This window comes from Haliotis cracherodii, unplaced genomic scaffold, assembly GCF_022045235.1.
Source record: "Haliotis cracherodii isolate W230 unplaced genomic scaffold, xgHalCrac1.p SCAF_7, whole genome shotgun sequence".
Classification (NCBI taxonomy): Eukaryota; Metazoa; Mollusca; class Gastropoda; order Lepetellida; family Haliotidae; genus Haliotis; species Haliotis cracherodii.
In genome coordinates, this window is record NW_027266330.1 from 35,064,267 (window position 1) to 35,087,363 (window position 23,097).

Below are 23,097 nucleotides of genomic sequence, written 5' to 3' on the forward strand. Positions count from 1 at the left end.
TAACAAGGTTGTGGGAGGAGTTTTTGCCAGTCATCATTAATGGCGGAAACCATTTTCTAAATAATAAAGATGATTGATTTGGAACAGGATGCATGTACAATTACACAACTCTCCAAATAATGCTTGAAAGGATGGTCGATAACTTGGTGGTGGCAGAAAAGAGAGGGTTATCAATCTCAGTGCTGTGAGTGTCGAATGTCCCATGTTTTAACAGACTTGCAACAATCTTAGCAGTTGACATGTTTTGTGTAAACATGGTTAAGATGTTAAGATTGCAGTTACTTCCAGATGTAATGCCACAGAATCGTAACTCTCTAGCCTTACCATTTGCTTACAAAAGTGGTGGTTCCCACACAAAAGCACAGACTGCCACAGACTTAGTTCTGTGGTGACCGCCTCCATGGTCTAGAGGTAGAGTGTCCGTCCAGAGAACAGAAGGTTCATGGTTCGATCCCTGGCCGCGTCATACCAAAAGACATTAAAAGATGGTACTTGTTGTTACCCTGCCTGGCGCTCGGCATTAAGGGGCAAACACAAGGACTGGTCGGCTCGGAGTCAGTATACTGTGTCTGAGTGGGGTATTCATGTTAAACTGTAGCATGGTATGTCAGTGGGCTAGCACTATGAATTGGCATCAGTCTGGACTAGTACAAGCAGCCACACACACACACATGCATGCACTTCGCAATATAAGTGCAGTAATCTTTGACGTGACATTAAACCCAATTTCACCTCACCTCACTTTAGGACTATGCTTGTCGTAAGAGGCGACTAACAGGATCGGATGGTCAGGCACGCAGACTTGTTTGAAGCATGCAAAACAAAGACGTAGATGTAACAGTACACTTGACCCGTGAAGATCCGGGGTGGAATAGGTCTTCAGCAACCCATGCTTGTCGTAAGAGGCGACTAATGGGATCGGATGGTCAGGCATGCTGACTTGGTTGAAGCATGCAAAACAAACGCGTAATGTCGCATTGTGAACAGGGAATGGTGTGTCAACGAGGATAATAATTCAATGTAGATGTAACAGTACACTCGACCCGTGAAGATCCAGGGTAGAATATGTCTTCAGCAACCCATGCTTGTCGTAAAAGGCGACTAACGGGATCGGGTTATCTGGCATGCTGACTTGGTTGAAGCATGTCATTGATCCAAATTGCGTGGATCGATGCTCATGATATCAATCTAAGGATTGTCCGGTCCAGATTCGATTATTTACAGACCGCCGTCATATAGCTGGAATATTGCTGACTGCGGCGTAAAACAACCAACCAACCAACCAACCAACCAATCATTAGGTCCAATTTTAGTATTTTAGGCTACTCAAGGAATAATGTTGCCTCCTGGATGCTTTAGTTAGTGGGCTTTGCAATCAGGCTTGGAACAACAGGACAATTACCTCCTTGTACCAATCAGGAACAATTATCACTGACATTCCAGTGGGAGTAATTATAGACTTGAGGTTATCGTGGAGAGAACCAAGCCTTGTGACACGACATGTCAATGACATATTTCATGTGAACATGCCTGCTGACAGGGACCCACCATTTACTATTTGGGGTGGTGGGGAGCTGGCTTTATTTAGTCAGAGACATGATATGTTTTTGAACACTGCTTCAAAACAAACACTCTAGGCGAGGATGCACAAAACAACCTACATTATTTTCATAGCAATTTTCTGGCAAGTCATCGGCATCTCACTCACTTTCCTCCCACATTAAACTGACATGCCATGATATAACCGGAATGCTGTTGAAAGCAGTGTTAAACTCAACTCACTCACTCACTCACTCACCCACCCACCCACCCACCCACCCACTCACTCACTCACTCACTCACTCACTCACTCACTCACCCATCCACTCACTCACTCACTCACTCACTCACTCACTCACTCACTCACTCACTCACTCACTCGTTTTCTCCACAAATATTGTGATTTGAGATGCAGGCCAGTTGACCGAAGCTGACCATGCCTGTCCCTGGGATAGTGTTCAGTGATAATGTTTTCAGGGCATAATGAATGTTTATTGGGAAGAGGGTTATCCATACAATATATTTCCATTATCTATTATGATCATCAGAGAGGTCGCTGGGATACCTTCATTTAAATACTCCTGATTATCACATCATTGATACTACATTAAGTCTCTTGTTTTTGATTTGTATTGCTTTTGATGGTGAGACAATTGATTATTACAATTGATTACCTGGTTAATTTTTCATACAAGAGGACTAATTTTTCATACAAGAGGACACATGTTCATGAAGAGAATTAATCCCTGAGTCTGAAGAATTCCATTGGCCATGAGTTCAATGTCTGAATTAAAGGAAATGACAGGCGGCCATCAGGACCCACAGACTCTAGAACATACAGGCCCTGAGTAAACCTGTCAGCCCCTTAATATTTGAGTGAAAGTTGAATTTCTTTAAACAAACCTAAAATACAAATGAAATTCCTTCAAAATTTCTCCAGTTGGCATGTTGATTTGTGATGAACTGTGATTGTGTGTTAAGTGTGATGCTTAATACTACTCAGAAAGGAGCTTGCATTATAGACAGGCTACAGCAAATATCGAAAGGAAGTGATTGTGCTAGCTAAAGAAATAATTGTGCAAGTTGCAAAGACACATAAATTACTGCAGGCCATAAGGACCTATACAAGTTTGAATGAGATTGGGGTGGTCAGGCTCGCTGACTTTCATGACGCTTGTCAACGTATCACAATCGAGGCTTATGATCACAGGATTGTCTGGTTCAGACTTGATTATTTGCAGACCGCCCGGGCATATTGCTGAGTGCAGCGTTAAACAACAAACAAACAAATGAGTTTGAAACTATGGACCTGACACGAGATCTCTCTGCCTCAGGCCTATAGACAGGCGCTTTTTTCGCAACACTGCTTGACTTTGAAGCCTTGGTTAACACTCATTCAGAGCCTTGGTTCCACTTATTCAGAGCCTTGGTTCCACTCATTCAGAGCCAGGGTATGAAACTCCCAAAAATTTCAATTAGACCACAGGACTGGCTAGCTGAAATACTTGCCAGCCCTGACCAAAACCTGCCTGCCCACTATAATCATATGTTTCTCTGAAGGCATTGGGATTGCATATACTTTGCAATAACATTACATATATTCCACTACAACGCGTGATATACTTTGCATGTAAATCACGACGCGGAAAATAAATGCTTGCTTTAGATTGCTTGCTCTTTTACAGAAAGTTCGTACATTTTGTTTTACCAGAAGTAGTATTTTAATAGGGGAAATTATGTTTTGATTTTAATTGGTTCAACAAAACTAAATTATAAATATTCTGGTTGTAAAACTGGTATCTCATTAGGTAAAGTATGTTTACACTCAAAATATTTATGATCTGTAAGACTCTATGTTCACAACATGTCTGTACGACTGCAAAACTTTTAACTAACTGTGATACCTGGTCCATCCACCGTAGCAAACCTTTATATCTTCGCAAATGCTTAGAGAAGAAATAACAATTTTATCACCAAGTAAAGAATTTTTAATATCTTTGATATATCTCTTAGAAAGGATACCCGCACTATGGTGTAGAGTTAACATTTTGGGGAGTAATATACAATGTAGCGTAGCACAACTGAGACCGGGAACCAGGTTTGTTTTGTAGAAAATTAATAGACCAATCAGCGTGTGCATCTCACGGCAGAGAAGGGAGTTTTCCAGTCGTGTATATTGCACGGCATTGGTCCACTATTTGCACGATATTGTGTATATAGACGGTCCGTTTGTAGCATAAGCGCATTGCTAAATTTTAGGTTGTCTAAAAGCGGGGTTTCTTTTTGGTTACATTTTATCATTCATCTTTACATGTGAATTAATGCTTATCATCGGGAAATATTTAGAATATTTTCACATATGAAATATAACCCGACCGTCGGGCAGGGGGATTTGAAAATCTGGCAGCCCGAGTTGAAATCAACCCGTCTCGGACGGTCGGGCAGGCAGGTATTTCGAACACTGTCAGAGCCTTTGTTCACACTCATTCAGAGCCTTGGTTTGCACTCATTCAGAGCCTTGGTTCCCACTCATTCAGAGGTACTTGTTGTTACCCTGTCTGGCACTCGGCATTTAGAGGCTTAAACAAGGACTGGTCCGCTCGGAGTCATTATACTGTGTCTGAGAGGGGTATTCATGTTTAACTGCGTCATGGTATCTCAGTGGGCTAGCACTACAAATCGGCATCAGTCCGAACTAGTACAAGCAGACACACACACACACACACGAACATGCACGTCGCTATATAAGTGCAATAATCTTGGACGTGACGTTAACCCCATTTCACCTCACCTCACCTATAAAAGTGCAATAATATTGTACGTGACGTTAACCCCATTTCACCTCACCTCACCTATATAAGTGCAATAATCTTGTGAACGTGACGTTAACCCCATTTCACCTCACCTCACCTATATAAGTGCAATAATCTTGTGAACATGACGTTAAACCCCATTTCACCTCACCTCACCTAGATAAGTGCAATAATCTTGTGAACGTGACGTTAACCCCAATTTCACCTCACCTCACCAGCTCCAAACCTGGATGTTATCTGGCATGATATCAAGTGCATCATTTTGGGCTTTCTTCCTACGTTAAGTAGGTTAGCTGACACACCATCATGTAGCCAAGGTAACTGAACTACTGTTCAAAGTAGCTTTCAAGTAAATCCCAACTCACTCAGGGAAGATTTTTGATAATAGCCTACCATGACCAGTGTTTATACCCACAAACTCTCCGAGTTAGGATGTTTTTGTGTAGGACTGCTAAATTATGAGACATCGGAAGGTCTGAAAGATTCTAAATTTTATAGCATATAAAATCATGAAGTGAGTGGCATTTAGGTAATGACTTGAATATATCGCTAAATATGCTAAAAACTTGCAATGATTTGATACTCCACTTAGATTAGTTATCTGAATTTTAAACACTGCCAAAATACACAGATCTGTTACCATGGTAACATCATCTAACATATGATTGAGGGTAATGTCATATTGTGGAATTGTATTCCTGTGTTAATGACTGTTCAAGATGCTTAATGATAATCTAAATTACTGCCTGCTTTTACTGTGAAGAGACAGGACCTCATAGTGATCATTCTATTAGTATTGATACAATGTCGGAAAGATAATTCAGTGTAACCTTGGTAACTCCTAGTACAGCAAGAGTAGAGCAGGGTAGACAGTGAAAAGGCCAAATCATGTCGCAACACCAGGTGGCAATGTTTATTTTGTTTCTACAGTGTAACCATGGTTACCTCTCGTAGAGCATGAGTAGACCGTAGAAAGGGCACAACACCAAGTGGCAACGTTTATTTTGTCTCTACAGTGTAACCATTGTAACTTCTAGTAGAGCATGAGTAGACCGTAGAAAGGGCATAACACCAAGTGGCAACGTTTGTTTTGTCTCTACAGTGTAACCATGGTAACTTCTAGTAGAGCATGAGTAGACCGTAGAAAGGGCACAACACCAAGTGGCAACGTTTATTTTGTCTCTACAGTGTAACCATGGTAACTTCTAGTAGAGCATGAGTAGACTAGAAAGGGCACGACACCAAGTGGCAGCGTTTATTTTGTCTCTACAGTGTAACCATGGTAACTTCTAGTAGAGCATGAGTAGACCGTAGAAAGGGCACGACACCAAGTGGCAGCGTTTATTTTGTCTCTACAGTGTAACCCGTAGTGGAGAGAGGGCACACCAGTACTTGCTGACACTACAATGTCGGAGGATGTAGACAAGCCCCCAGCCCCGCCCGTCAGACTAGAGAGTGCCAGGTAAGTCACCCTTTCGTCACTGCCCTGGGGAGAGACTCCAGGACATCATGGCCACTGAGTGGTCAGCGGAATATCTTTTTGCAAATTCCCGACAATTCCAAAACCTGAGTCTTTCAAAAATGTTGTCCTGTCCAACTAGAACAGATAATATGATCGCACTGAACCCTACAGCATCGATAAGAAAAGGCTTTTGTTAGGGGGCATGAACATTTTTGGCTCAGACTGGGCTTCATCTCAGGGGTGGTCGGGTAGCCTAGTGGTTAATGGGTTCGCTCGTCACGCTGAAGACCCGGGTTCGATTCCCGACATGAGTACAATGTGTGAAGCCCATTTCTGGTGTCCCCCGCTGTGATATTGCTGGAATTTTCCTAAAAGAGGCGTAAAAGCATACTCACTCACTCACTTCATCTCCTCATGACAGACGTATTTGACTCCAGATAATTTTTCAACCATATGAGTACTGTACTGTCCCTTATCATGCTTATCAGAACTGACGAGTACCATAAATATTTTTTTTAACCAAGCCGCACTGCTCGTTTCTAGAATTGACAAGTACTGGGGAGATATTGCACTGACATCATTCAAGGTTGGTTGTTTGTTGTTTAACGCTACATTCAGCAATATTCCAGCTTTATAACGGCGGTCTGTAAATAATCGAGTCTTGACCAGACAATCCAGTCATTGACATCATGAGCAACGATCCACGCAATTGGGATACGATGACATGCATCAACCAAATCAGTGAGCCTGACCACCTGAACCCGTTAGTAGCCTCTTACGAAAAGCATAGTCGTCTTAAAAGGCAAGAATGGGGAGGAAAAAGGTCAACAGTTGAAATCACAATACTATTGCAATAACAGGGTTCGAAATTCATTGCATTTTAGTAGTGATGGCATGGTTAATAATCATAACGGCATGGTTAATATCATGCCTGATACCTGAAGGTCATACTTATAACAGATGTTATTTTGACAACAACACATTGTGACATATCTGTTACATCAGCTGTTATATTAAACCAAAAATTAAAAAGGACAAATAAATGATAAACAAATGAACATATGACACGTTTTGTACATTGATGAATTGGGTATTATCAATTTCAATGACAAGGATAGGGACAGATTGTACAAATTAAAACTGTCTTGGTTGCTACGATTGTAATAGTGTTTGCTTAGATTGCAATAGTGTGTGCTACTATTGCAATACAATCGCAGTAGTGTGTGCTACTATTGCAATACAGTTGCAGTTGTGAAATTAGCCCCACTTGTCACCCCTAGTTCCTTGACACATTGGCCTCTAGACCAGCGCCAGCGCATTTCTTTTGGTGTACGAAGCATAGCTTATGAAAGACTTGTACTTTCACTTAAATCTTTGGGGAAATAATGCTGAGTGATGAGAATATGATTCAAATGACCTGTGAATTCCAGAGCTGTTGGCACAGACTGCCTCCTAAGTTGACACTGACAGAACCAAAGCTGTGGTAAACATTTCATGACATACTAGCAGCATATACACTGGCCCTGGGGAGTAGTCCTGTATGTTGGCCCTGGGTAATGTTGATGGTAAGAAACACCATCCAAAGGGTGGACATGAGACCCACCAAAACATGTTTGAGTTGCAGTCGACCTAGTGGTCAGATGCCACAAATTACCAAAGTGGACATCAGTTTGGATTGGCTTGCCTGGCACAACATGATCAGGGATGGACATCAGTTTGGATTGGCTTGCCTGGCACAACATGATCAGGGATGGACATCAGTTTGGATTGGCTTGCCTGGCACAACATGATCAGGGAGGGACATCAGTTTGGATTGGCTTGCCTGGCACAACATGATCAGGGATGGACATCAGTTTGGATTGTCTTGCTTGGCACAACATGATCAGGGATGGACATCAGTTTGGATTGGCTTGCCTGGCACAACATGATCAGGGATGGACATCAGTTTGGATTGGCGTGCCTGGCACAACATGATCAGGGATGGACATCAGTTTGGATTGGCTTGCCTGGCACAACATGATCAGGAATGGACATCAGTTTGGATTGGCTTGCCTGGCACAACATGATCAGGGATGGACATCAGTTTGGATTGGCTTGCCTGGCACAACATGATCAGGGATGGACATCAGTTTGGATTGGCTTGCCTGGCACAACATGATCAGGGATGGACATCAGTTTGGATTGGCTTGCTTGGCACAACATGATCAGGGATGGACATCAGTTTGGATTGGCTTGCCTGGCACAACATGATCAGGGAGGGACATCAGTTTGGATTGGCTTGCCTGGCACAACATGATCAGGGATGGACATCAGTTTGGATTGTCTTGCTTGGCACAACATGATCAGGGATGGACATCAGTTTGGATTGGCTTGCCTGGCACAACATGATCAGGGATGGACATCAGTTTGGATTGGCGTGCCTGCCACAACATGATCAGGGATGGACATCAGTTTGGATTGGCTTGCCTGGCACAACATGATCAGGAATGGACATCAGTTTGGATTGGCTTGCCTGGCACAACATGATCAGGGATGGACATCAGTTTGGATTGGCTTGCCTGGCACAACATGATCAGGGATGGACATCAGTTTGGATTGGCTTGCCTGGCACAACATGATCAGGGATGGACATCAGTTTGGATTGGCTTGCCTGGCACAACATGATCAGGGATGGACATCAGTTTGGATTGGCGTGCCTGGCACAACATGATCAGGGATGGACATCAGTTTGGATTGGCTTGCTTGGCACAACATGATCAGGGATGGACATCAGTTTGGATTGGCTTGCTTGGCACAACATGATCAGGGATGGACATCAGTTTGGATTGGCTTGCTTGGCACAACATGATCAGGGATGGACATCAGTTTGGATTGGCTTGCTTGGCACAACTTTATCAGGGATGTCAGTTGACCTGCTCAGAGGCCTATTTCTGGCTCCAAGTCGGACTCAAATAATGGGAATAATTCCCAAATTAGACTAAAAAAATTCAAACTTCATGATAATAATGTCATAACAAATTTTACAGCATTGTAGAGGTGACTTGTATTTCACTGATAACAGTACCAATTAAAAGGGGGAGACCTAAGTGCTTTAGCTTACATTGTGTTTTGCATACAATGCAAACTACTTCTGAATATAAAAAACAAAACAGTTTCAAAAATGCCAGATTTGAACAAAACAATTTTTTTCCCAACGTGCCTGTCCAAGGTGCTTTGTTTGGAGTTCCAGATAAATCAGTGTGTGATATTACAGAAACATTGTTCAAAGGAGCATTAAGCCAAAGTTACTCACTCACTCTGCGTTATGTCACTATTAGTCACACATAACGAGGGCGTGTCGGATCAAAGTAAGTACGCCTGAATTATATGTTTATAAAACTAATTATCCCACATCAATCAGATCTTCTAAATATACCTCTTCCCTGTAATGATACTTACAGCTTTGAACCATGACAAGATATAGATTTGAGGTGTATTGTCATGGGAAGCCCTTGTTCAGCTCGACCAGACCAGTTACCGCCCTGTGATATCAGCAGTATGTTTAGGACTTGTTAGACGTACGACATCTGGGCCAGTGAGTTAGCGACTGATCTACCTGATGCAGGCTAAAGTGTTGATGAGGAAAAAACATGTCCGGTAAGGCCGATCTAGTTGCGATGAAGAGACGGATCTATTTTGAAAAAAACCTGTCTGCTAAGGCCAATCTAGTTATGATTAAGAGTACGTCTACGTATCTATTTTGTCTTTCATTACATCATGGCAGTGTAAATATTAATGTCAATTTCAAATACCTGAGAAATGGGTTTTCTTTTTGTCTATACATGTTCAATCGTATTGTGCGTATTCTTACAAAATTGTACATAATTTTTCAACCAGTGCATTAACATTTGTCAATGAATATGTGTAAAAATAAATTAAATAAATATTGTTAATTTTGACATCCATAGAAATTGACCTAAAGCATTTGCGTTGGGAGGCCATAACAAGTATGTAGGGACATAATTGATAAGTTTATCAGTCAATATTACGTTTTATTATGAATAAATTTGATAACCCAGTAGTAGCACAACACAGAGTAATTACCCAATGTAACTTTTTTAACTTGTGTACACGTGTCACTACAGATGTTTCCTAGCTGACTGACGCAGGCATCGCGTATATATGTGAACTGTAGTGGATAATGTATCACTGTTATGAGAAACTGCGACATGACTCATTGCGGCAGGCCAACATATTGTCTATGAAATCTTATATTGCACAATACACTTCTCTCTTCTAAATTTATAACAAATAATTATCCTGATGCTAATAGAGCTAACATGAGCTGGCTAGACATGCTTTTGTATATTCATCTAGATTGGTTTTGTTTTGTTTTCATTAAATAAATATATTCCACAGTCATGGTGCAGGACTGTCATTGCAGTAGCACACCAACATATACTTTTTCAGAGCTCCAGATAAGCTGCGTATCTGCGTAAAATACGCATCAGAAATACAGAAATATGCAGTAAAATAAAATCCAATAGATCAAATATGCAATGAACATTACAGATACGCTACAAAAATAAAACTTGTGCGTATCATCAAAATATTGTGAAGTAACCCTGCGTATTCGATTAGCAAATCAGCAACTTATTTTGAAATTATAAACGGGCATTCCATCAACCTTGCCAAACTCCATCATGATCATTTGCCATCACACTTTCTTGTGGAAGTATCGTGGTATTTTTTAGTCCTATTAAGCTCTCGAACCCACACGACACCAGTTTGCAGGGACTAGATGAATAGTGTTTTTAAATATTTAACTTAAATACCCACATGTGTAAAAACTAGTGGGTAATAGAAATTTGAATACCCAGATAGAATTACTGATACCCAATGATTTTAGAATGCATGGGTAAAATACCCACAACACCAAAAGCTTATCTGGAGCTCTGTTTTTACATGTTGATTTTACTGGAACAGCAAAGTAGGATTATTTTAAAAAATCTACTCATTGGTTTACAAAACCCAACAAACTGGCTCCAAGGTAGTAAACTTAAGTGGAATACCCAAAGAAAACCCAATATCCAATGTGAATGATGTGAATAATGCTCCCTGACTCAGTTATCTTGAACCTGGTGAAGTGTTTTGGTTTGTTTGTTGTTTAACGCCACACACAGCAATTCTACAGCTATATGACGGCGGGCTGTAAATAATCGAGTCTGGACCAGACAATCCAGTGATTGATATCATGAGCATCAATCCAACAACAGGGATACAATGACATGCACTAACCAAGTCAGCGAACCTGACCACCCGAACCCGTTAGTCGCCTTTTACAACAAGCATAGTCGCCTTTTACGGCAAGCATGGCTTGCTGAAGACCTATTCTACCCTGGATCTTCATGGGTCTGGTGAAGGGATCAGTATCAGGATAATTATGGTATAAATTCATGATCAAGAGTGTCTCTACTTTGTGTAGGTGAAAGGCCCCTATGAACCACCACATTAACACAGGTCATGGAGGGAGAATTGCTTGAATCTAGTATTCAATACTTGCCAGTAAGATTTGTTAGGATGTGTTATAATCAGGCAATTAATTTTTGTTTGTTGTCATCAATCAGGTCATTGATATGACCGTATTTGACATAATAAGCGCCCCGCTCTAATAAGTGCCCACGGTGATATTTGCTAGTATATTGGCTAGTGAACAATCCCAATTAGCACCCCTTCCCATTGATCAATGTACACAAGACTTATTTATTCCCGTATAATATGCACTCGTGTGTTTTATGCACCCTAAATATGGGCAATTAAATTCTGGAAAAATATACCTGTCAGCATAAACAACCACATATATCTTTCAACTCTGTTTTTTTCCCCAAAAAATTATTCTAATAAGAGCCCCCATATTTGTAATTTTGAGAGAGCCCTGGGCGCTTATTATATCGAATACGGTAAGCTATGTGAATCATTTTAAGGGCGGTCGGTATCTTTTGGTTTTTGTCCTGTTTTAATATCAGATCTGGATTTTGATGTAAGAGTTGTCTTTCCTTAGTCATGTTAATTATGCTGGCATGTTTGGTGCATTGGTTTCTGCCTTCTGGGTATGGCTGGGACGGGTAACTCGGGTACCCAGGTTGGAAGGGTACTGAGTTGGGTACCCACAGGACTACCCTGACCCGTGGTTAGTCAGGTGATATATAGTTAATGACAAAAATTATCTGGAACTCTATGGTTACACTATAAGTCACTAATGTTCACATTTCTTTCTGACAATGCACCCATTCCTTCTGATTTTTCATTTGGTTGAATAAAGGTATAACTTAATTCAACTTCAGTGTATGAATGACCAGATTGTTTAATACATGTATCAAAATTCGTTTTCCCAGGGCTGTGCTAAAAATGTTACCAGTCGGACATTTTCAGACATCTCCTGAGACCTACAGTGGGTTCTAGGGTAGGGTAGGGTAATAGGGGGGTGGGTACCCCGGTAGTAAATATTGACTCATCCCCGCCCTGCTACTGAGTCATAAAGGGAACATTAATTATTATGGGGTTTCAGTAATTTTACTTATTCTGAGGCCATTGTCTGCAAATATTCCCAAACTGGAATAAAAGTATTTGGCAAGTTATGCTGTACAAGTAATAACTAATGTTATGGCTTTGCCATCAGTTGACTTACATTTCATTAACAATAAGGGGGCGGTCGGGTAGCCAAGTGGTTAAAGCGATAGCTCGTCACGCTGAAGACCTGGGTTCGATTCCCGACATAGGTACAATGTGTCAAGCCCATTTCTGGTGTCCCCCTGCTGTGATATTGCTGGAATATTGCTAAAAGCGGCATAAAAAACCATACTCACTCACTCATAAACAAGAAGAGGCTGTAATGTTTACTTTTACATTTTTGCATTGAATAAAATATATAATACCTCCAAATTTCAATCAAATTTGTGACTTTGATTAAATCCCAAATTTGATTGAAATTACAGTTTGGTTTTCAATTTTGTTTGCCAAGGACACCTAGTTTGGAATGCCAGTTAAATCCCAGAACTACTGAATAAAAAAAAAATGTCGATATGATCATGATGATAATGGATACTGTGCATGTTGGAAGTGGGGCTGCTGGGAAATCTCATGTTGTAAAAAAGCGCGGCGTGACAGGTTTTTATGTGAATGGATGTGATCAAAGAGGAGTAAAGAAGCAAAGTGTCTACTGCGGTTGGTTTGGCAGTCACAATTAGTGTGTAGTCCATCAGGAATGTGGAATTATGTTAATGATGAGTTATTTTCTCTAATTGTCCTCATTGTCTGCCCACATAAGGAGCATATGGTTAAACATAAAACAGGGTGCTAGCATATGGTGGTTACATAGCATAGTGAAGGGCTGTATGGAGGTGTTCAATACCAGGGAGACTTCATTTAGGTGTTCAACTCAAGGGATACTTCATTTTCACCAGTGCTAATTATGCTTTTTCGGGCTTTCAAAAAGAGGTATGTTTTGGAACTTATTCTCACAGTGGCCTGAAGTTCAATATTTGTAAATACTCTTATGCACTTCGCAATATGTCGACGAGATCACAGTGCCCTGCAAAGACCAGATTGTGATTTGAGGTGGAGAGCCTCTGGTGTAGTGGGGGGGCACGGGTGGCCCAGTCGTCTAAGGCGCCGCGATTCGCTGTGCAGAGTTGCGTCCCTTGGGCACGCCAGAAACCTATGATTGTGGGTTCGAATCCCGGTTCGCCCGGATTATGTTTCTTGGTTTGTCAGCACCATACCCGTGCTCGTGGGTTTCACCGAAGTGGTTAACGTCTGAGACCTGCATCACTTCGGGCTTTCCTCCCGCATTAAGCTGGCACGCTGTGATATAACTGGAATACTGTTAAAAGCGGCGTTAAACACAACTCACTTAATCTGGTGTAGTGGATAGAGGGCCTGGAATAGAGCGGAAGGACAGTGGTGAGATCCCCTGTCCTTGTTAAAGACATAAAAGATGGCACTTGCTGTTACCCTGCCTGGTATTAACATGATAAAAGAAAGAGGTGGGAGCTCGGAGTCAGTAGAATGTGTCTGAGTGGAGGTATCTATGTAAAGCATCTGTATGGTGTGTCTCAGTGGGCTAGATCTATAAAGCTAGCATGCATGTACATCGCTATATAAATGCTATGATCTTGAAGAAATTGAACACAACATTAAAGTGAGCATATATTCACAGCCTCTGAATCTTTATAATTATGGACAGTGTTCAGAATAATTTAGTTTAAATCTAGCTATCCCTCCCCCCTCCTAATTTTTGTAGTTTTAACACATTTTGTGTAATTTAAAAAACAAGGTCTCAATATGTTTGTAATGAGATCTGAATATACACAAAAACAGAAAGGTCTCATTATGTTTGTAATGAGGTCTGAATATACACAAAAACAGAAAGGTCACAATATGTTTGTAATGAGGTCTGAATATACACAAAAACAGAAAGGTCACAATATGTTTGTAATGAGGTCTGAATATACACAAAAACAGAAAGGTCACAATATGTTTGTAATGAGGTCTGAATATACACAAAAACAGAAAGGTCACAATATGTTTGTAATGAGGTCTGAATATACACAAAAAACAGAACGGTCACAATATGTTTGTATTGAGGTCTGAATAGACACAAAAGCAGGAAGGTCTTAATATGTTTGTAATGAGGTCTAAATATACAAAAACAGGAAGGTCTCAATATGTTTGTAATGAGGTCTGAATATACACAAAAAAGAAATTTCACAATATGTTTGTAATGAGGTCTGAATATATATACAAAAACAGAGAGGTCACAATATGTTTGTAATGAGGTCTGAATATATACAAAAACAGAAAGGTCACAATATGTTTGTAATGAGGTCTAAATATATACAATAACCATGATATGTTTATAATGAGATCTGAATATATACAAAAACAGAAAGGTCACGATATGTTTATAATGAGGTCTGAATATATACAAAAACAGAAAGGTCTCATTATGTTTGTAATGAGGTCTGAATATACACAAAAACAGAAAGGTCACAATATGTTTGTAATGAGGTCTGAATATACACAAAAACAGAAAGGTCACAATATGTTTGTAATGAGGTCTGAATAGACACAAAAACATGATGATCACCGGAACTGACTACAGACCCAAGTTATCAAATATGTAAATGAGTGTGTCCCTGCACACATTAAAGTAACACATTTTTATCTTGAAATATTGGAGTATATTGTCATACTCTGCTCATTTACGTTCAAAGGATTACACAGACTTGTTTGTGACAACACATGGAACCATACCATGCATACAATCTTCGTCGGTGACAATGGCAGGGCTATTCGCATTTTTCAATGATGCATTTCAGGCATTTTACCCAGACCTGTGGTTAGTCACGTGATATATCGTTTAATTAAAAAAGTTATCTAAAACTCTCTGGTTACACTACAAGTCGATAATGTTCGCATTTCTTTTTGACTATGCACCCATTCTTTCTGATTATTTAATGTCAAACATATAAAAGTCAGAAAGAATGGGTGCATAGTCAGAAAGAAATGCTAACATTAGTGACCCACCCGAGTACCCAAGTAACCCTTCCCAGCCCCAAAAACCAGGCTTCATCAGTAGATATCACTTGGGTGATATCAAGTGATATATCCTAGGAGATATTGCAACAATGAAATTTCATCACAGTGCTTTGCAGACCATTGTGACATCATCAGTTACCATGATGTCACAATCAGAAGATTTTCTCTAATCTCTGAAAATGGTTAGCTGTACTTTTTACACACATACCCTTATCATTTTTGTTTACAAACTAAAACAGGTGGAAGAATCATTTAAATGGAATCACAGCCTTGTATCTTCCAAGTTCAAATATATCACGACTCACTGATAAAAGTGAAAGTACCCCTGGCAAGCCTCAGATATTTGTAACTTTTACAAGCCAATGTTGATAATATTTAATCTCGGAAGACAATCAGGTGAGATTCTCTATGTAGTAACTCAATACATTCAAACTGTTGAGGGAGGCACGGGTGGCCCAGTCGTCTAAGGCGCCACGATTCGCTGTGCAGAGTTGCATCCCTTGGCCCTGTCAGAAACCTATGATTGTGGGTTCGAATCCCGCTTCGCCCCAATTTTGTTTCTAGGTTTGTCAGCACCATAACCGTGCTCGTGGGTTTCACCGAAGTGGTAAACGTCTGAGACCTGCATCACTTCAGGCTTTCCTCCTACATTAAGCTGACACGCCGTGATATAACTGGAATAATGTTAAAAGCGGCGTTAAACCCAACTCACTCACTCACTCACTCACTCACTCAAACTGTTGAGGGTGTACAATACACAGTTCAAAGGCTCAGAACTTTTCTACAACCCCTCGTAAGTGTGTGACCTGAGTATTAGTGTGTACACTGTACTCAGTGATGTGGGTGGATGCACACCAGTTTCTCTCAGTGCTCTGTCTGCCTCAAAGTTTAATTACAGTTCTCACAAATTACACACTTATGGGAAGTGATAAAGCTGTACAGCTACTTTTCCTAAGGAGATCCCATAATAGAATTGGTACCCAGCACTTTTGCTTGTCATAAGAGGTGAAAAAATGAATTAGGTGGTCAGACTGTGCATGCTTGATTGTTGGCAGTGCACCCCAATGGTGTGTTTATTTCTCATTATGTCCCCCTCTGGCCAGGCTTCGGTCTTTAAGAAACCGCCGTGATAAGCCAGGAGTATTGCTGACCGTGAGGTTAAGCAATATGCTCACTCACTCTCTCACACACTCACTCACTCACTCACTCACTCGCTCTCTCACACTCACTCACTCACTTCTGTTTCAGAGAGTCCTCCATGCCGCAGGAGTACAAGCCGCTCCCTAAGGAGCCGGAAGAGAGAAGAAAGATGAAGACACCTAAAGGTAAAACCCCTGACCCTTTCTTTCACTGCTAGAGAAAAGGTAAAACCCCTGACCCTTTCTTTCACTGCTAGAGAAAAGGTAAAACCCCTGACCCTTTCTTTCACAGCTAGAGAAAAGGTAAAACCCCTGACCCTTTCTTTCACTGCTAGAGAAAAAGTAAAACTCCTGACCCTTTCTTTCACCGCTAGAGAAAAGGTAAAACCCCTGACCCTTTCTTTCACTGCTAGAGAAAAAGTAAAACCCCTGACCCTTTCTTTCACCGCTGGAGAAAAAGTAAAACCTCTGACCCTTTCTTTCACCGCCAGAGAAAAAGTAAAACCTCTGACCCTTTCTTTCACCGCCAGAGAAAAAGTAAAACCCCTGACCCTTTCTTTCACTGCCAGAGAAAAAGTAAAACCTCTGACCCTTTCTTTCACCGACAGAGAAAAAGTAAAACCTCTGACCCTTTCTTTCACCGCCAGAGAAAAAGTAAAACCCCTGACCCTTTCTTTCACTGCTAGAGAAAAGGTAAAACCCCTGACCCTTTCTTTCACCGCTAGAGAAAAAGTAAAACCCCTGACCCTTTCTTTCACTGCCAGAGAAAAAGTAAAACCCCTGACCCTTTCTTTCACCGCTGGAGAAAAAGTAAAACCCCTGACCCTTTCTTTCACTGCTAGAGAAAAAGTAAAACCCCTGACCCTCTCTTTCACCGCTGGAGAAAAAGTAAAACCTCTGACCCTTTCTTTCACCGCCAGAGAAAAAGTAAAACCCCTGACCCTTTCTTTCGCAGCTAGAGAAAAAGTAAAACCCCTGACCCTCTCTTTCACCGCTGGAGAAAAAGTAAAACCTCTGACCCTTTCTTTCACCGCCAGAGAAAAAGTAAAACCCCTGACCCTTTCTTTCGCAGCTAGAGAAAAGGTAAAACCCCTGACCCTTTCTTACACAGCTGGAGGTTAAGGTTAAGCCCCTGACCCTTTCTTATTACTATTGACTATCAAACAGTCAACACATACCAGATGTACAGAAGCATTTGATTGGTTGTGAGATTAAAATATTTATAATAATAAAAATATTATTCAATCTCAAATTTTGAAGTTTAACCATGTTAACCATTCATTAAATCTATCGGTCCATGGTACTCCTAATTACACTGATCAGTAAAATAGATTTCAAAAATATATTTTATCATGATCAGAAGCAGTTATATATGCAACATATTTGTAACAGATAATTATCTGTTTGGAACAAACTGATTATAAGTAATGACTATTCAATGATGTAATCCCAACCAAATCTGAACCGACTGAACACTCAAGTTAGAATGTTTTTGATACAATGACTCCTCCTGAGCATGCCAAATGAGCTTTGATGCTACTAGAAATATACTCGTCCATGTTGACTAGATTAGAGAGCATACTTATGTCCTACTTATGGCACAGTGTCTCTCCAAAAAGACAATGATGCACAAGCATACACACCTACAATGAAAGTATACCTACCTTGAAGTAGATGTATTGGTCCCTTGTTGCCATGGTTTCATCAGGGTAAGAATATCAGTAAGTAAGTCCCTGGTTTCCATGGTGTCATCAGGGTAGGAGTATCAGTAAGTCCCTGGTTGTCATGGTGTCGTCAGGGTAGGAGTATCAGTAAGTCCCTGGTTGTCATGGTGTCGTCAGGGTAGGAGTATCAGTAAGTCCCTGGTTGTCATGGTGTCATCAAGTTAGGGGTATCAGTAAGTCCCTGGCTGTCATGGTGTCATCACGGTAGGGGTATCAGTAAGTCCCTGGTTGTCATGGTGTCGTCAGGGTAGGAGTATCAGTAAGTCCCTGGTTGTCATGGTGTCATCAAGGTAGGGGTATCAGTAAGTCCCTGGCTGTCATGGTGTCATCAGGGTAGGGGTATCAGTAAGTCCCTGGTTGTCATGGTGTCGTCAGGGTAGGAGTATCAGTAAGTCCCTGGTTGTCATGGTGTCATCAAGTTAGGGGTATCAGTAAGTCCCTGGCTGTCATGGTGTCATCACGGTAGGGGTATCAGTAAGTCCCTGGTTGTCATGGTGTCGTCAGGGTAGGAGTATCAGTAAGTCCCTGGTTGTCATGGTGTCATCAAGGTAGGGGTATCAGTAAGTCCCTGGCTGTCATGGTGTCATCAGGGTAGGGGTATCAGTAAGTCCCTGGTTGTCATGGTGTCGTCAGGGTAGGAGTATCAGTAAGTCCCTGGTTGTCATGGTGTCGTCAGGGTAGGAGTATCAGTAAGTCCCTGGTTGTCATGGTGTCCAAAGGGTTAGCAGTATCAGTAAGTAAGTCCCACCATTGAGCAGTGCCACAGTCTGGAGTGTGTTAATTAACAGCCAGCCAGCTGTGGTGGGAGTAGCAAGGGCACTTAAATAAGCTGCTACTTCCTTCCTAGTGCTGACTCAAATGTACAACTCTTTGCAGGATGTAAAACTCCCAAAGACAAAGAGCTAGCTAGATATGTGGTGATGTATATATAGATGCTGCTGACAACAATACGATGACTCACTGTCACTGCTAGGGTTTGTATTAAAGTATGATATGCAAGTAGGAGTAACCAACTGTCTCAACACAGGTGTATATTAGAGTAAATACGTTATGTAAGTGGGAGTTACCAACTGTCTCAACACAGGTGTATATTAGAGTAAATACGTTATGTAAGTGGGAGTTACCAACTGTCCCAACACAGGTGTATATTAGAGTAAATACGTTATGTAAGTGGGAGTTACCAACTGTCCCAACACAGGTGTTTAACAGAGTAAACACGGTATGTAAGTGGGAGTTAACAACTGTCCCAACACAGGTGTATATTAGAGTAAATACGGTATGTAAGTGGGAGTTAACAACTGTCTCAACACAGGTGTATATTAGAGTAAATACGTTATGTAAGTGGGAGTTACCAACTGTCCCAACACAGGTGTTTAATAGAGTAAACACGGTATGTAAGTGGGAGTTAACAACTGTCCCAACACAGGTGTATATTAGAGTAAATACGGTATGTAAGTGGGAGTTACCAACTGTCCCAACACAGGTGTATATTAGAGTAAATACGGTATGTAAGTGGGAGTTACCAACTGTCCCAACACAGGTGTATATTAGAGTAAATACGGTATGTAAGTGGGAGTTACCAACTGTCCCAACACAGGTGTTTAATTGAGTAAACACGGTATGTAAGTGGGAGTTAACAACTGTCCCAACACAGGTGTATATTAGAGTAAATACGGTATGTAAGTGGGAGTTAACAACTGTCCCAACACAGGTGTTTAATAGAGTAAACACGGTATGTAAGTGGAAGTTAACAACTGTCCCAACACAGGTGTATATTAGAGTAAATACGGTATGTAAGTGGGAGTTACCAACTGATTGTGACAGCAATGGTTTATGTTGGAGTAAGTATGGTATGTAAGTGGGAAAAACCAACAGACTGTCACAACAAGAGTGTATATTTGAGTAAGTACGGTATGTAAGTGGGAGTAACTTGACTCACTGTCACAAGGGTATATGTCAGAGTAAGTACGGTATGTAAGTGGGAATAACCAACAGACTGTCACAACAAGAGTGTATATTTGAGTAAGTACGGTATGTAAGTGGGAGTAACCCGACTCACTGTCACAAGGGTGTCTATTAGAATAAGTACGGTATGTGGCTGGGAGTAAACCGAGCCTACTGTTAGTGAGACACAGGTCCAGGATGGAGCTGCAACAGTCACATGGAGCTCTAGTCGCCATGACCACCAGACACCGATAGTCCACATGACCACCAGACACCGACAGTCCACATGACCACCCAGCACCGATAATCCACCATTATGTTAGGAAATGTTAGGCACTTCACAGCAACCCTGAAGCGAAGAAGTGGTAAGGTTGTACACTCAGTCAAGCATCTGTATGTACGATTTGAATATTTTTTCTGTTCGAATATATTTGGTGAAGATGTAATTCTCACGATGCTGTGTTGTTGTTTTTGATAATGCTGTACATAAATTAAATTTTGGCAGCAAAATATATCATCAATGAAAATATCTTTTTGATTTTTAGAAGAAATTTGAAGTATATATGTATTTCCGGGTAATTGGGAAGTGGCGACTTAATGGAAAATGTGAAGTGGTTTCGGTGATCTGAATTTGATGCCTATGATTACAAGAGACTTCGGTACCAGTAGTTATTGGGAAATGGTTGCGATCCATTCTGTATTAATTTGGTATGGTAGTAGTTCATGCAGGGTTGTTTTGATATGATGATGTTTTAGATTATGATGTGTGGAAACCAACACAGCAAGAAGGAAGTGCATGTGACACAATGTCAGAGCTCCGTGACACACAAGGGAGAAATCAGGTTATATCATGTAACCCTGTCCAATTAGTTGGTCAGGCGCTGGTCTCTAGTCATTGTATCACAGTACATTTGTAGCACCATGCAGGGATGAAATATCACCCGAGCACAGATAGAAACTGGCACTGGCCTCCTAGCGTCTTAGCTATACTTTGGCTTTTCATCCCTGATTAGCTGGAGCATTATAATTATATTCTATTATGATGAAGCCTGTGACTAAGGTTGTGGGGTATTACCAATATATCAGTAAATTGAGGTTCATTCTTTCCACGATACGTACCACAATATCACTTTTTCATGCTCGATATATCAAGTGATTTCAAATTGAGATTTTTATCATGTGTTTAATGTTATATACTTGTGGAACGCCTTCACTGCCCAGGAGCGAGCATCCAAGATGGCTGCGTATTTGTTGACTGAGTAAACATGATGTTGTAACATCATCTGGGGCGGTCGGGTAGCCTAGTGGTTAAAGCGTTCGCTTGTCACGCCGAAGACCCGGGTTCGATTCCCGACATGGGTACAATGTGTTAAGCCCATTTCTGGTGTCCCCTGCCATGATATTGCTGGAATATTGCTAAAAGCGGCGTAAAACCACACTCACTCACTGTACCATCATCTTGTTTCGTTCCATTTATGAACTTCAGTTCATACCTTAATGTAACAGATTGCCCCTGAATTAGAAATTTAGAATTATGCAATATTTCGTGATACGTATGCAATATGGCCTTGTGCATTCCAAATATTGTGATACACTTTAAACCTCCAATCCCATCCCTGCCTGTGACCCATTCTCTACTATGTAGTTACAGGCCACTCAAATGTACTCTGAAATATGCCACTCAAAAGAAATGAAGGACCACTCAATGTTTCATTCTACTGTTGTTATGCTGTCATGCCACGCCTGGCAAATTACCGGTTGTGTGATATAGCTGAATAATGCTGACTTGACATAACGTGTCAGTGCCGTAGCCAGCCAGGGCAGGGAGGGGCAGGGTGGGCAGTTGCCCCCTGGACTGTGTTTATAGAAAACAGTTTTATTTGAATCATGAAAATACAAGTTGGGGACAAGTGATACTTGTACAAATATTTAATTACGTAGTTAATTACGTCCTTGTGTGTGGAGATGATGTGCTGCAGGGACAAAATTAGTGTTTTGGTTTGTTGTTTAACGCCGCACTCAGCAATATTCCAGCTATATGACGGCGGTCTGTAAATAATCTAGTCTGGACCAGACAATCCAGTGATTCATTTCATGAACATCGATCCACGCATTTGGGATCGATGACATGCATCAACCAAGTCAGTGAGCCTGACCACCCGATCCCGTTAGTATAATACTGTATATATAATACTGTATGTATTGTGTATTGTGTTGACAGCCTTGAGTCTGAATGCAGTTTTTATATATCATTATGAGCAAATATACTCACAGGCTAATCTGTTTGTAGTGCAACAATTAATAACATTTTTTTTCATTTCAGGGAACAAAATTGCAAAGCAGAAAGAAAATGAAAAGCCAGTCATATCAGCCCCTTCCAATTTTGAGCACACAGTTCATGTGGGCTTCGATCCTCACACTGGAGAGTTTACGGTAAGTGTGGGAACCATCACATGCACATTGAGGTGGGGGTGGGGTGGGCTTCGATCCTCACACTGGAGAGTTTATGGTAAGTGTGGGAACTATCACATGGACATTGAGGTGGGGTGGGGTGAGCTTCGATCCTCACACTAGAGAGTTTATGGTAAGTGTGGGAACTATCACATGGACATTGAGGTGGGGTGGGGTGGGGTGGGCTTCGATCCTCACACTAGAGAGTTTACGGTAAGTGTGGGAACTATCACATGGACATTGAGGTGGGGGTGGGGTGGGCTTCAATCCTCACACTGGAGAGTTTATGGCAAGTGTGGGAACCATCACATGGACATTGAGGTGGGGGTGGGGTGAGCTTCGATCCTCACACTAGAGAGTTAACGGCAAGTGTGGGAACCATCACATGGACATTGAGGTGGGGTGGGGTGGGCTTCGGTTTACGGTAAGTGTGAGAACCATGACAT

General features: G+C 41.2%; 1 protein-coding gene across 6 annotated transcripts in view; it reads left to right on the top strand.

Annotated features, from left to right (window-relative positions):
• The window catches only part of LOC139447150 (serine/threonine-protein kinase PAK 3-like), a 45,191-nt gene that overhangs the window by 8,746 nt on the left and 13,348 nt on the right, over nucleotides 1-23,097 (top strand). For 2 of the 6 annotated variants that reach the window (XM_071228334.1, XM_071228333.1), the window contains 3 exons: nucleotides 5,711-5,814; nucleotides 16,642-16,718; nucleotides 22,524-22,633. In XM_071228334.1, the coding sequence (XP_071084435.1) occupies nucleotides 5,759-5,814; nucleotides 16,642-16,718; nucleotides 22,524-22,633 (243 nt within the window). In that variant the 5' untranslated portion in view covers nucleotides 5,711-5,758. Of the gene's footprint in view, nucleotides 1-5,710; nucleotides 5,815-13,183; nucleotides 13,291-16,641; nucleotides 16,719-20,358; nucleotides 20,566-22,523; nucleotides 22,634-23,097 lie in introns of those variants that run through there. The other 4 variants (XM_071228337.1, XM_071228336.1, XM_071228335.1 and 1 more) reach the window with 3 other exon arrangements.